Source organism: Rhododendron vialii, chromosome 10a (genome assembly GCF_030253575.1).
Source record: "Rhododendron vialii isolate Sample 1 chromosome 10a, ASM3025357v1".
NCBI lineage: Eukaryota > Viridiplantae > Streptophyta > Magnoliopsida > Ericales > Ericaceae > Rhododendron > Rhododendron vialii.
Genome location: NC_080566.1, coordinates 25,794,304 through 25,806,443, shown reverse-complemented (window position 1 = coordinate 25,806,443; position 12,140 = coordinate 25,794,304). Strand labels below are relative to the sequence as shown.

At 39.9% G+C, this 12,140-nt stretch overlaps 1 protein-coding gene across 5 annotated transcripts in view; it reads right to left on the bottom strand.

The window, feature by feature from the left end:
• The window catches only part of LOC131303578 (uncharacterized), a 34,763-nt gene extending 22,995 nt beyond the window's left edge, over positions 1-11,768 (bottom strand). For 3 of the 5 annotated variants that reach the window (XR_009192091.1, XM_058330517.1, XM_058330518.1), the window contains exons 1-7: positions 10,387-11,768; positions 10,255-10,289; positions 9,395-9,516; positions 2,398-2,487; positions 2,095-2,214; positions 1,846-1,929; positions 595-676 (exon numbers count right to left, since the gene is read on the bottom strand). Coding sequence is in view for 4 of the 5 variants with exons in the window: in XM_058330517.1 (XP_058186500.1) it covers positions 595-676; positions 1,846-1,929; positions 2,095-2,214; positions 2,398-2,487; positions 9,395-9,516; positions 10,255-10,289; positions 10,387-10,706 (853 nt within the window). In the remaining variant the exon portion in view is untranslated. The remainder of the gene's footprint in view (positions 1-594; positions 677-1,845; positions 1,930-2,094; positions 2,215-2,397; positions 2,488-9,394; positions 9,517-10,254; positions 10,290-10,386) is intronic. The other 2 variants (XM_058330516.1, XM_058330515.1) reach the window with 2 other exon arrangements.
• Between the last annotated feature and the right edge of the window lie 372 nt (positions 11,769-12,140).

The following is a 12,140-nucleotide window of genomic DNA, read 5'->3' as shown; positions in this document are numbered from 1 at the left end:
GTGGTTATTGGTTAACAATCCAATAGTTTGGATGCTGCTTGGAGCTGATTACTGGGCTATTTACGGGCTGATTTTGAGTCTGCTTGGCGACTGTTTCGTATTGTTTGAGGTAGCCACATGGGCTTGTTGGTTGAGGCAGCAGCAAAGGGCAGTAGCAGGGGCTGATAGTGTGAGAACGATGATGACGACAATGGGTTGTTTGGGTGGTGGTTGTGTCTCAAGCATTAACTTGTGTAGTTAGCAATAACTGAATTTTCTTCCCTTCTCTTTTTCAAAAAAAATTCGAAAGGCTAGGATGTATGTTGAGAATTTGCGAGTTGCAGTAGTACAAGAGTATTTTGCACTCTCCGAGGCTCTCTCAATGCTTCTCTTTTGTTATGGTATTAAATTCATTCTTTTATCCTTGTAAAACAAAAGTAGCAACTAAGTATTAGAGGAAGAAAATTGTTCAACGCATGAACACAAATATCCTCTGTTCTCACAGGAATGGCAGAATTTAAATTGCTTAAAAAAGGGAAACCATTTTCAAGCTTTCTACTTCCACCACCCTTCCTACTATTTTCGAATGTGCTATAAAAGTAAGGCTAAAGGAACTTGCCTCTAAAAGGACATTGTATTGCTCCAATTTTTCAATCATTGGAATGGAATTAACACCAAATATATGACCAGCATGATCCTGCACCACATTGGAAGATAATGAATACAAGTTCTGCTGGTACAGCACTCACCATAAGTTAGGAAAGAGTAAAAATAGAAAGATAAACATGTGACACTTCACGTCTTAATGCTAGTTTTGAAGAGAAGAAACAGTGAATAGAACCCATCAATCTATCACGATAATACCAGTAAATTCATGGCCAAAACTCGTTTCACCCATGTAAACTTGATACTTTTCTTGCAGTCTATTTTTCTTTTCAGAAGTGAAGCTTGGTTATGGTTTGAACAAAAGAATTAAGATGCTTTCTTTCTGGCAACTTAGCAAACTAATTTGGATGGGCATGAGTACTTGAGTTGATGACAACACGAAATAATAAATGAAGTGTTGGAAATTAACTGTTAGGAATTACACTGATATGCTGAACTTACATGTGTATATGGTTTGTGCTAGGTTCGGATGCAAGGACAAACGGGACATTACATGGGTAGTGTGGCCCAAGGAGCGAAGGGCCGAGGTGCCTATGCCCGCCAAATGTGAAAGTTTTGGCCCAAGGCGCCGATGCAGGGCCAAGGTGCTAATGCAATGCATGCATATGTATGTCCTTTTCCTATTAAGATGACATAGTTTGGTACTTGCTTGCAAATTATCAATGTTTCTGTACATAGTTACTAGTTCTAATTTCATTTGATATAGTTCGTTCACTGAGCATGTTTAGCCCACGCTTTCCACATTCCCTTTTCAGGTGTTCAGAGGGCATGGCTCCATTAAAAGGTGAATCCCCTGAATCCACACCTATCAGCCTTGCGCTTGCTCTCAGCCCTTGGGGTTGTAGAATGTTGATTTTTTTAGCAAAACCAGGGTCCAAATGTAGTAATCTGAGTATTTGACCCCTGTATCAAAAGTCCATGACTCCATATCCCTTTCAGTCCAAGACAATTTCCCAGGACCTGTACCCTCCAGCCAAATAATTCATACTTTTCATCTCCTTGCTTAGCTAAATGGTGATTCCAAGGCAACATAGATCATTTTAGGTCATAGGGTGAAGATAAAAAATCCCAAGACAGAATAGTTTCTGTAGTACAAAGGACACTACTGCTATCCCACATCAACAAAATTCAGATGAAATATCACAGGCCTAAGATAAGTAAATCTTTTTCTGTGACTGAGGAAACCAGACTTGAACATACCACACCAAGAAAATGTGCTATGAGAACATCCCAATCTTCATCATACAAGGACGGGAACAAGTGCCTAGTGCACCCATCGTCAACCTGGCAAAAATGTCATGAAGATTTAACCAAGGAACAAACAATGACGAAATAGCATAACAGGATGAGCAAAATGTCACTTTCGTTTAAAATACATACAAAAAGTTAAAACAACACCATGCAGTATTTCATTTCAAAATACACAGCAGTGATATGATAAAGGCATACCGTATGAAGATCTTTCACATTGAAGGAGGGAAAGGGGAAAGATACATTAAAATGATGAGGAAACAATTGCAACCACGTATCATCCCCCATCATCACCACTTGTTTTCCATTCCGAACAAGCTGCAAGTCATATATTAGATGCGTATAAGTAGTGCCAAGGAGCCCAAAAATGAACTATAAGAACACGCAAACCGACTGCCAGTCATATATAATTAGATACGTCAAAAAAACGAATATAACAACAAATAACCACTTCAAAAAATATATTTAACCACGAGAATTTGACTAAGAGCAGGAATAAACCTGAGATATCAGGTTATCTTCAAGGATCGCAGGGGCGCCAAAGCTATTACCCACATCAATAAAAGTTGGGAGTCCGCCTGTTGTCAAGCCCTGAAATAATAACAAGGGAAGCAACACAGTTCTGATGTTTCAAGTTCATACTTGATGAATACCACGTTACACTCCCTCACTAAGAAGCATGGATACGGATACGGATACGTGATTTTTCCAAAAAGCAAGATACAATACATTGGGGATATGTTGAATATAAAATTTTAAAAAATTATGTATATATATATATATATATATATATATATATAAAATTATTCATTCCTAAAATTCCATTAGTGATTAAAGAGATGACGGATGAGAGAGAGATGAACGAGGGAGAGAGACAAGATATATATATAATACACATTAAAACAACGAGAGAGAGATGAGAGGTGAGAAGAGAGAGACGAGAGAGAGAGAGAGAGACTTACAGCCCCTTTGGCAATATAGGTGAGAAAAGAAAAGAAAGGGGTGTGGTCTCCCTTATTAATGAGAAAAGAAAAGAAATGAGTGGTTTCTCATCATCTCATTTGGATGGACAAAATATAGGTGAGAAAGAAAAGAAAAGAGAGTGTCAAATGTACTTTTACTAATATAACCCTCCCAGCCCTAGATCTATACTCGTCTTCTCCTCCCAGCCACCATCTCTTCTTCTTCTCCTTTTCCAAAAGAAAAAAACCTCAGTCGTCTCAGTCGTCTCCCTCAGGGGGAAAAAAAACTCACAGAGCTATCAGCTCTCTCTCTCTCTCTATGTGTGCGTGTGTGCATGTGTGTAAAAGGTATGTTTCAGTTTGGTGTTCCTGTGAGTTGCATCGGCAATTTGAGGGGGTGAGTTGTAGCGGTGATACTGGGCGGCGGCGGCGAGGGGAGCTGCGCAGGGGCTAAGATCGGAAGAAGCTCCCTTTCTCATGGAATCTAGCCAATATTGGTGAGAAACGAAATAGGGGTTTGAAGGGGTTCTGCTTTCTCACCCTCTCCCACCGTTTCTCACCATTATGTTCAGCCAAACATGAGGGAGAAAGTCCTCTCTCTCACTTCCCTTTCTTTTCTCTCGAACTCTCTCGTTCCAAACGAGCTGTTACAAGTCGAGAGAGATGAGAGACGACAGAGAGGAGATCACCTTCTTTCTTCCTGCCTTTTCTTCGTTTCTGAATTTCTTTTCTTCGTTTCTGAATTTCTGGTCGATAGGGGAGAAGAAACATATATAGCCCTAATTGCAGTTTAACCCATATGTTTTAAGAAATAACAAATGTACCCCTGCACGTATCCGAAACGTATCCAAGCGTATCCCGAAACGTATCGGGTTACCAAAAATTAATTCCAAAATCTGGATACTCTCGTATCCGATACATATCCGGAGCGTATCCGATGCGCGTACAGTACATGATACGGAGGCCAAAATAGAGTATTTGTGCTTCATAGCTCCCTCCGTCCCAAAATGATAATCCCCTATGAAAAGACATGTAATTTTCAGATAAAAAAATAAAGTACATTTGTACATGATATTTCGAGTTTCTTCACACCAAATTAATTATGAACCGATGTACCATTTTTAATCCAAAAACTGCACATTTTTCGTTGGGGACTATCAAAATGGGACGGAGGGAGTACCAAATTAACCTTCTGCTTAATCACCATGCTCACCACATATCCATAATATCTCTAAAATTTGTGAGTGAATAAAATTGGTAAAAAAAGAAAATAATTGAAAACAAACAGCAGATGCGTATACTTCGAAATTCAGGGCAAAGAAAAACTCTACCCATTATGTTCTTTAGCATTTTTTTTTTTTATAGGTAAGAGTGAAAATTTACAGATGAGCAAAATGTGCCAGAAAGAGCAACCTTCATACAAAAACTATATCAAGTCAAAAAGGCTCAACACCTAAGTCGAGTTCACAATGAAATCAGCAAGAAGGAGGATTTAAAAATAATTCATTTCGCACCATAAATAGGAATCATGCGGAATGCCCATCTCCATCTTCTGAACAGTATTGAACTCACCAATGAATTCTATAAGGATAGAGATCAGTAAGGGAAAAGCCCATTTTCATCCCCTGAACAACTGAATCAGACCATTGAAAGATATGCCCTCTCTCTCTCCCTCACAAGCAACACATGATACAAAAAGAGGCTATCCTCCATGCCCCCTTCCTTCTCCTACATCTACAACCGAATTCAACACACCAATAACTAACATATAGAAAATGGCATCACCACCTAAATCCCAAAAGCATTCAAAACCAAATCCTAAAGCTCACTAACATCTAATACTGTGCAAGTAAATGAACCTATTTTGAACCCAACATTGTTTCGTACACCTATTTTGAACCGTGGAAACTAATCCATCATATGAATCATGCGCTAGTTGACATGTTGAAGTATTTTGCATATCCATGACTTCCTTTGGAGCTTTGTGTCTCCCGTCATGATCGGTGGGGCAGTCGATTATTACATTAGGGGGTCTTTGAAACAAAAGATTCTCATTGTGACTTGGACATGAATTAGCAAATCACAATGCTAACCAAGAAGTTTGTAGGATGTAGTGAGAAGATGGGTCTCGTTCTCGGCTTGAGTATGGACAAGAAATGACAATTCTATAACCGATCCCATATCTCATTCTCGGCTTGAGTATGGACTTCGATTGAGTGTTTTGGTGAACTTTAGCTTATTTGAGGGTCTTTGCATTTTGAGATGATGATTAAGGATATGAGTAGGGACCCAATGTGAGCAAGTGGGGTCATTTCAGTGATTTTCTTAGTGAAAGGTGATAACTAGCTTAGGGTGTTTGCCTAGACCTCAAGTTGGTATCCCGTAAATGCGTGTGAGAACCTATAACTTAGCTTAGTGCAATCATCAAGGGTGCATCTGTCGGTAGACAACTTATGAATTTGGGAAAACCTATTGTAACGCCCCAAGCAGACCACTGGCCTAGTACCTTGATTTTGATCCACCAGCCACACCACATGGTCCAAAAGCTTAAGCCCAAGGTACTAGTAGTAGCCCACAAGGTTTGTTATATGCCCAAGATCATCCATGTAGACTTTCGATGTGGGACGGGGTGTTACAATCTCCCCAACTTTATAGCATCGCGCCCTCGCAAGGGGTTGAGCCCTATAATCACCAATACTAATCAAACCAATAACCAAATCCAACCAAACTCCAAGACCCACATGGTCGTGTACGTGGATTGCTCTAATACCTGTAACGCCCCAAGCAGACCACTAGCCTAGTACCTTGATTTTGATCCACTAGCCACACCACATGGCCCAAAAGCTTAAGCCCAAGGTACTAGTATTACCCCACAAGATTTGTTATATGCCCAAGATCATCCATGTAGACTTCCGATGTGGGACGGGGTGTTACACTTGTGTTGACCAAGTTGAGAATTGGCCTTGGGCCTTGGGTGTGGTTGTTGAACTCTAAATCATTTAGAAATATCACACGAGTTTTGATGATTCACTTGGTCTCCTTGATTTGGAAATGGAAATTTTTATTGTTTGTCGAAACGTTTTCATACAATACTTTACAAATGTGCACCTGGGCACCTACGTAAATGCAGTCAAGTATCTAGAGATTTTGCATATTAACATCTAATCGTTTAGAATATTTCTTGCAGGTCTTCTACTTACGTTTGTTGTGGGCAAAAAAGTTACATGTAAATAAACATGTCAGGAGGCTTGAGGTTGAAGATCTCGAAAATCCGATGTCTTGTTCTCCATAGTGGTATTGCAAATTTGCAAGGCCTCAAAGGACCCTTTTGTCATGTAACTCTTAAAGACTTAACCCATCCTGGGAAGTACTTTCCCTTATTAAGGTTTATACAATGAAATGAGTGTTGTTATGCCCTTACTAGATCAATTGTTACGGTATTGGTAGTGTAAATTGTAAGGTTTACTAGGCTGATAGCACACTTTTTATTTTTTGGACCTTTTCCCCCTGTTTGGTTAGTTCTTTCAAATCCTAGAACATTTTGAAGAAAGACCCTCGCTACCATATTCAAACATAAAAACCTATGCCTTTTGCTCGAGAGGTGTTTGACTTCCACCCACGTGTCTGTTCCCTCAAACTTCTGATAACAAATTCATCGAATCTACAAGAGGCTTCCTCCATCCAAGACACCAATGTTTTTTAAGGCGAATGGGCAATGCAAGGTGTTTTATTCGTCATGAGTCAAGGCGTTGAGGCATAAGCATTCATAATTTTTCTTTTGAGTTCGGCAGATACAAAAAACTATTAAAAGTTAACACACACACACATACACACAGAGTGTAATGCTAAGTACAGGTTAAAAAAGCTCCTAGAAACCTAGAGATACAAATGCAAATACATGTATGCCAATTTTTTTATGGAAGAAAAATTGTACCCAACTAGGTACTTTGTAGCTTGACAGAGAGCATGAGTGTACAGGCCATACGTTCCTAAAAAGCGTACCCCTCACTTGAAGGGCATTAAAAATGCCCAAAATGCGCACCATTTGCGAACGCCCTGTATAGACAAGGCGTAGGCTTTGGAGGCAAGACACCAATTCGAAGGCCTTGAGGTGATTCTAGATAGCCTAGTTTTGATGCTAGCCTAGTTTTGATGCTAGCCTCAACTTAGCCTTTAAAGTTTAAAATAGACACAACCATTTAAGCTCAATCTCCTTCACCCAACCACAACTACCCTACCACTGTAACACCCTGTATTTTATCCAAAGAAATTTTGATGGACACATTCTAGATTACGGTTGGATGACGAAATACAATCCAGAATTGAAGGAGTTAGAAGATATATTTTTCATTTGGAGTTCAGTATACATACAGGTAAGGGAGCTCTTTGTCCTTTTGTTGAAATGTTATTTAATTACAAAATAAAGAGGAGGAGATGTGTATATTGAGATGGAGGTGGCTGGCTGTGTAAGTTCTTGTTGTGGATGTGCTAGATGTTGGCCACGTAATGGAGAATTGGTTGATGGGGGGCATGTAAGTGCATTTATTTTGGCATTAGGTGGCATTGGTGAGCTCTGCATGTGTTTAAGAATGAATATCTTATCAAGTTGTGGTGTAAAAACAAGGACAGAGCTATGTGGAGGGCTATTGGGAATGGGGCTTTTCATGAGTTGGAAAAAATATTGTAGTTTTCTCTATATAAGTAGGTTGGAACTGCCAAAGGGCCAGACCGCTATTTATTCTTTAAGCCAACATTTTGGAGGAGAATATTATATAAAGGCAAATGGGTAGTTCTAGCCATATACAACTCCGAGGGGTACAGTGGCCTTTGGCAAGCATATTTGATGCTCTAAGATGGATTTTCACTATGGATGATTTGTGATTATGGAGATGAACAGGGAGATGATGGCTGATCAAGATGATAATTTAGGGCCTTGTTCATGATGGGGAGATATAGATGATCAACGGTCACGAACGTTATTTTGAGGTGCCAGAAGTATTCAACATGCATTCCAATCTCTGGAGTATTTCCATCATATCTCAATATCGCACTCTTTAATTGATATCTTGCTATCTTTGAATTGTGAAGTTTCTTGCAAACAAGACTCGTTATTTTTGTTACATCAATTGTGGCTAAATGCCATAGAAGCTTGTCCAACAGTCCCCTAACATAAACCTTTTTAGGTTGAGGGGGTGAGGTCCAGTCACCGTTTGTGTGACAGAGAAGCCGGATTTAATCTCGCTTTGTCATTCCTTTGCTTTGAGCTATTATTTGTCTTACTTTATGCTTCCCGCTTAATTTATGTGGCAGGTTCGGGAAGGAGTTAGTGGCGGCTGGAATCAGAGCATTTGAGGATTACATATTGTCTAGGTCTTTTTTAATTTGACTTATGTAACTTTGAGGATTTTGAATCAATTGTACTTATTTGGAGGTTTTTAGAGCCCACCATTTGTAATGTGGAGATTTATTTATTTTTGAGGAGATCGAGGGCCGGCCCATCATTTGTAACATTTGGGGAATTATTTACTTCTATTAGGCAATGTAAAAATTTGGATTGTCACAACCACTCACTTTAAGGTCAAATTGTAGTTGATCTCTCCCTTCATCATGTGTTAGATCCACCCTAGTTGAATGACCACATCATCTCAAAAGTTTGATGTAATGTTTGAGACAATCTCCTCCATCATAGTTTGTTTTCTTTTGCAAAGCTGCACTCATGGCATTAAACGTGTAAGTGAGATAATTATCTGCTTGAGCCACTACTAGTAACTTTGGCTTAAAACATTTTCGACTATGCTGTTGGACTCCAACAAGTTAGTGGGCTAGTGGTCTACTTGGGGCGTGAGATCTTTCCTTTTGGTCTCCGTAACAAACTTGTGAAGAAATAAAACCTACACAAGAAAAGAAGGATGATGTAACATACAGTGTTCTAAAAGGCACTAGACGCTAGTCGGGCGGCAACCCACCGCCTAGCACCTAGGTCGCCTTGGTGCCTGCCTTGCAATTAAGTTTTTTTTTTTTTTTTTAGAGTCCAAACCCTAGGCGCTGCCTAGCCCCTAGCCGCCTAGCCCTGCTGCCTAGGCTGCCTTTTAGAACATTGGTAACATGTGGGTTAGCAATTTGTATAATTGGGAGTCAAAGAAATGCAGCCCTTCCCTAATTTCTGCATAGGATAGATATTATTGTTAAACACGGAAGGCATAGGGCTTTATTGTCATTGGCATCCTTTGTGTAGGGGTGGCAGCAACTTAATGCCTCGTTTAAAATATTCTTACTTATTACAAAACCAAGGGTTAACAAAGACCCACTAGAAAAATGTTGTGTGACTAGAGTTGTTTAAAAGCATTGAACGTAATTGTTCAAAGCCATATGCAAGCCAGTACATCAATATCAGAAATGTCGCAAACAAAAACATCAAATTTTACTTTGCATGTCTCCCATATATTACCTAAAAATTATACACTAAACTCAAAAAACAAATGATACAAAAATCCCCAAGCACCTAATCACTATAGCAAGGAGGACCCTAGTATTACCTTCAAGCGTTGTAAGCTGGTCGTAGGTGGATCTGCAATAGCTTTGAAAATCCTAGCTGATGACCCTTCTCGAGATGCTAATTTATGCAGCACTTGCAATTTACCCATCCACGGTTTTATGTCTACAAATTTTATGTAGAAGTGATGTGGACCGCATATAAATAAATTTGTGCAAGTAAACAATTGAACACCGCCAGCTATGGTTAAGGTTGGCAGACATTAGTACCCCAAGCAAGTCAAAGTGAAGTTAGAAAATCGAGTAGGATAGGGATGTTGTTAAGAAACTACTCTGCAACTACTAGAATATTTATGGCCTCGTTTTTGTTTCTTTCTAGTGTATTAGAATGAAAGCCTTCACCTAACACTTCAACAAGGTACATAGGAAGTTTTTGGAAACTATTTGCAATATTTTGTAAACTTTTAGGGGAAATATTTAACACTTCCTCCGTCCCAAATTACTGGTCCTTTCTAGGGAGCTGTGCCAACGTTTGGATAAATAAACAGCGCATTCTCTTAAGTAAGTTTTTTAATTTATCTACATCAATCAAAAGTTCTAAAATTGAGATCTTTTGAATGGTGTAAATTAAAATATTATTTACAAAACGTTGGCACGCCTCTCCAACAAGGAGATGGAGTAATATGTGAGTTAAAGGATTTTAATAAGCTACATAACTGGAAAATTCGGAAATCTTGAAGTATCAAACCAACTTCCTATTGGTTTTTTTGAAGGCTCGCCAGGTATGGTAGAAGATTTCAAAGACAAAAGAGGCAAATGATTCAAATGAACCAAACTCATGCAGACAATGCAATAGCTATCCCTTATATTTATGTGGTGCAAGGAATCATATTACAAAGCTCACCTTCAAAAGAAGGAATGGGTGCCACGAAATCAAACCTGAAAGGCCAAACGAAGACACACGACATCATGCTAGTTAGACAACAAGCAGAATAAGAGTAAAAGATCAGTGATTCGAGCCATGAGAGAGTAATGCCTGAGTGCATCTAGAACAATGATGACAAGATGATCGATGGCCGGTTTTGTCCAACAATGCTGCTTGTTGAGAGTTGCATTGCGACAATAAGCATCTTCTTTATTGGGCAAGGAAGGAGGAGGTTGTACACAGGGAGATTGGGAAACATCAGAGCAATTGCTATAATGGGGAAGCTCAGTTCTGGTGAGGAGAAAGCCTCTGGTGAATAGTAGAATGGCCACACAGTGAAGCACAAGAATTAGGAAGAAGATGGTTAAGAATGGCCATATGCCTCCCCTCCTTCGTTTTGCAACCTCCCTTCTCCAGGCTGGGGCGTCCATATTCCTTCTAACAGTTCCTCCTTACTCCTACTAAGTAACTAAGACAGCCTCAACCAAAATCCAAGATGCTAGGCAGGAAGTAGACACCACCACACCAGCAGATTCACATTAGCAAACAATGCACCACATACTAACTTCAATCAAGCCATCCCACTCCCGATTCAAAGCACTCTTTGGCAGGGCCGGCCCAAGCTAGAAGCCAGAAAACACCTCTTCAGGCTTCCCAAAAAATGCTAAAATGAAGGGGCCCTATATGTTTAAGCATCTAAATTACCCATAAAAACAACGAACAGAAATAGAGAAACGACCAGAGTGCGACGAACAAGAAGAGCGGAAAGAGGAAGAAGTACCCACTTTTATTATTGCCGCCACTAAGAAGCAAGTCACATTCTATGTTTCATGGATCCCCCATTTTGGGATACGGCTAGGTTTTTTCGGACACCTCGGAGAAACAAGCAGCAGCAGCAGCTGGAGGAGAAAAGGGGATATTATGAATAGTACCAGAGTTTATGAGGAAGTGAGAGAACCAGGTCCCCTCATATCACTTCCTTCGACGACGAAGCCAAGGGTTTTTCTCCAATCGAATGTTCCTGACGACGACGAATGTATGGTTTTGCAATCGACGATGAGGGATCTGATGTAGGGTTTTGGGCTCCGGCTATGATGCTCTCAGGCGGCTTGGGAGCATCATCATACTCCCATTGTTCCTGAACCGTTGGATCTGATTGCTAGAGAACTCCTTCTCTCTCTCCTATTACCAGTTGTACGCTCCTCCCTCCCGTAACAATCCAACGCGGTGAAAGCCCGGTTCGGAGACCAGAAGAGACTTCGACACTTGTAATTATTTCCAGAGATTGCTCGAGAAACTTCGTCCAACATTTGGTTGGGGAGGCTTCAGTCCTGATAGTGGGTCATTTTTAGCGTTGGGTTTTGCTTCTTCGGCCTCAGAGGGTATGTCCACCGGAACTTCTTCCAGCGGCAGCGGCTGCGGCTGCGTCTGCTGTAGATTTGCGGCCTCCTGGAAACAAACCTATTAGAAACGATATATGTAATGTTCAAAAAAAAAAGACCGTTATCAAACGGTATTTAATTCCTTTTCCGAAGAAAAAAAAAATGTGGGAGTATTTTGGATACTGTCCTACTGTACTTGTACTTGTACCTTTTTTTTTTGTGATCGGAATTGTACTTGTACTTGTTGTCTCCTGATTTTCCAAGCCTACGGAACAATAGATGGAAAAAATAGAAAGTGGCATATTTGGGTCGGGACAATGCCACGAACCTAATTTTTAGTTCCACGAATTTGTAGCAGGTCATTGACTTATGCCTTTAGTGTAACTGAAATAAAATATGACAATACTTAATAAGAAATTTTGAGAATTGTAAATATTTATAATGATGAACTATTGACATCACTTAGGTTCTCTTTTGGGCGAA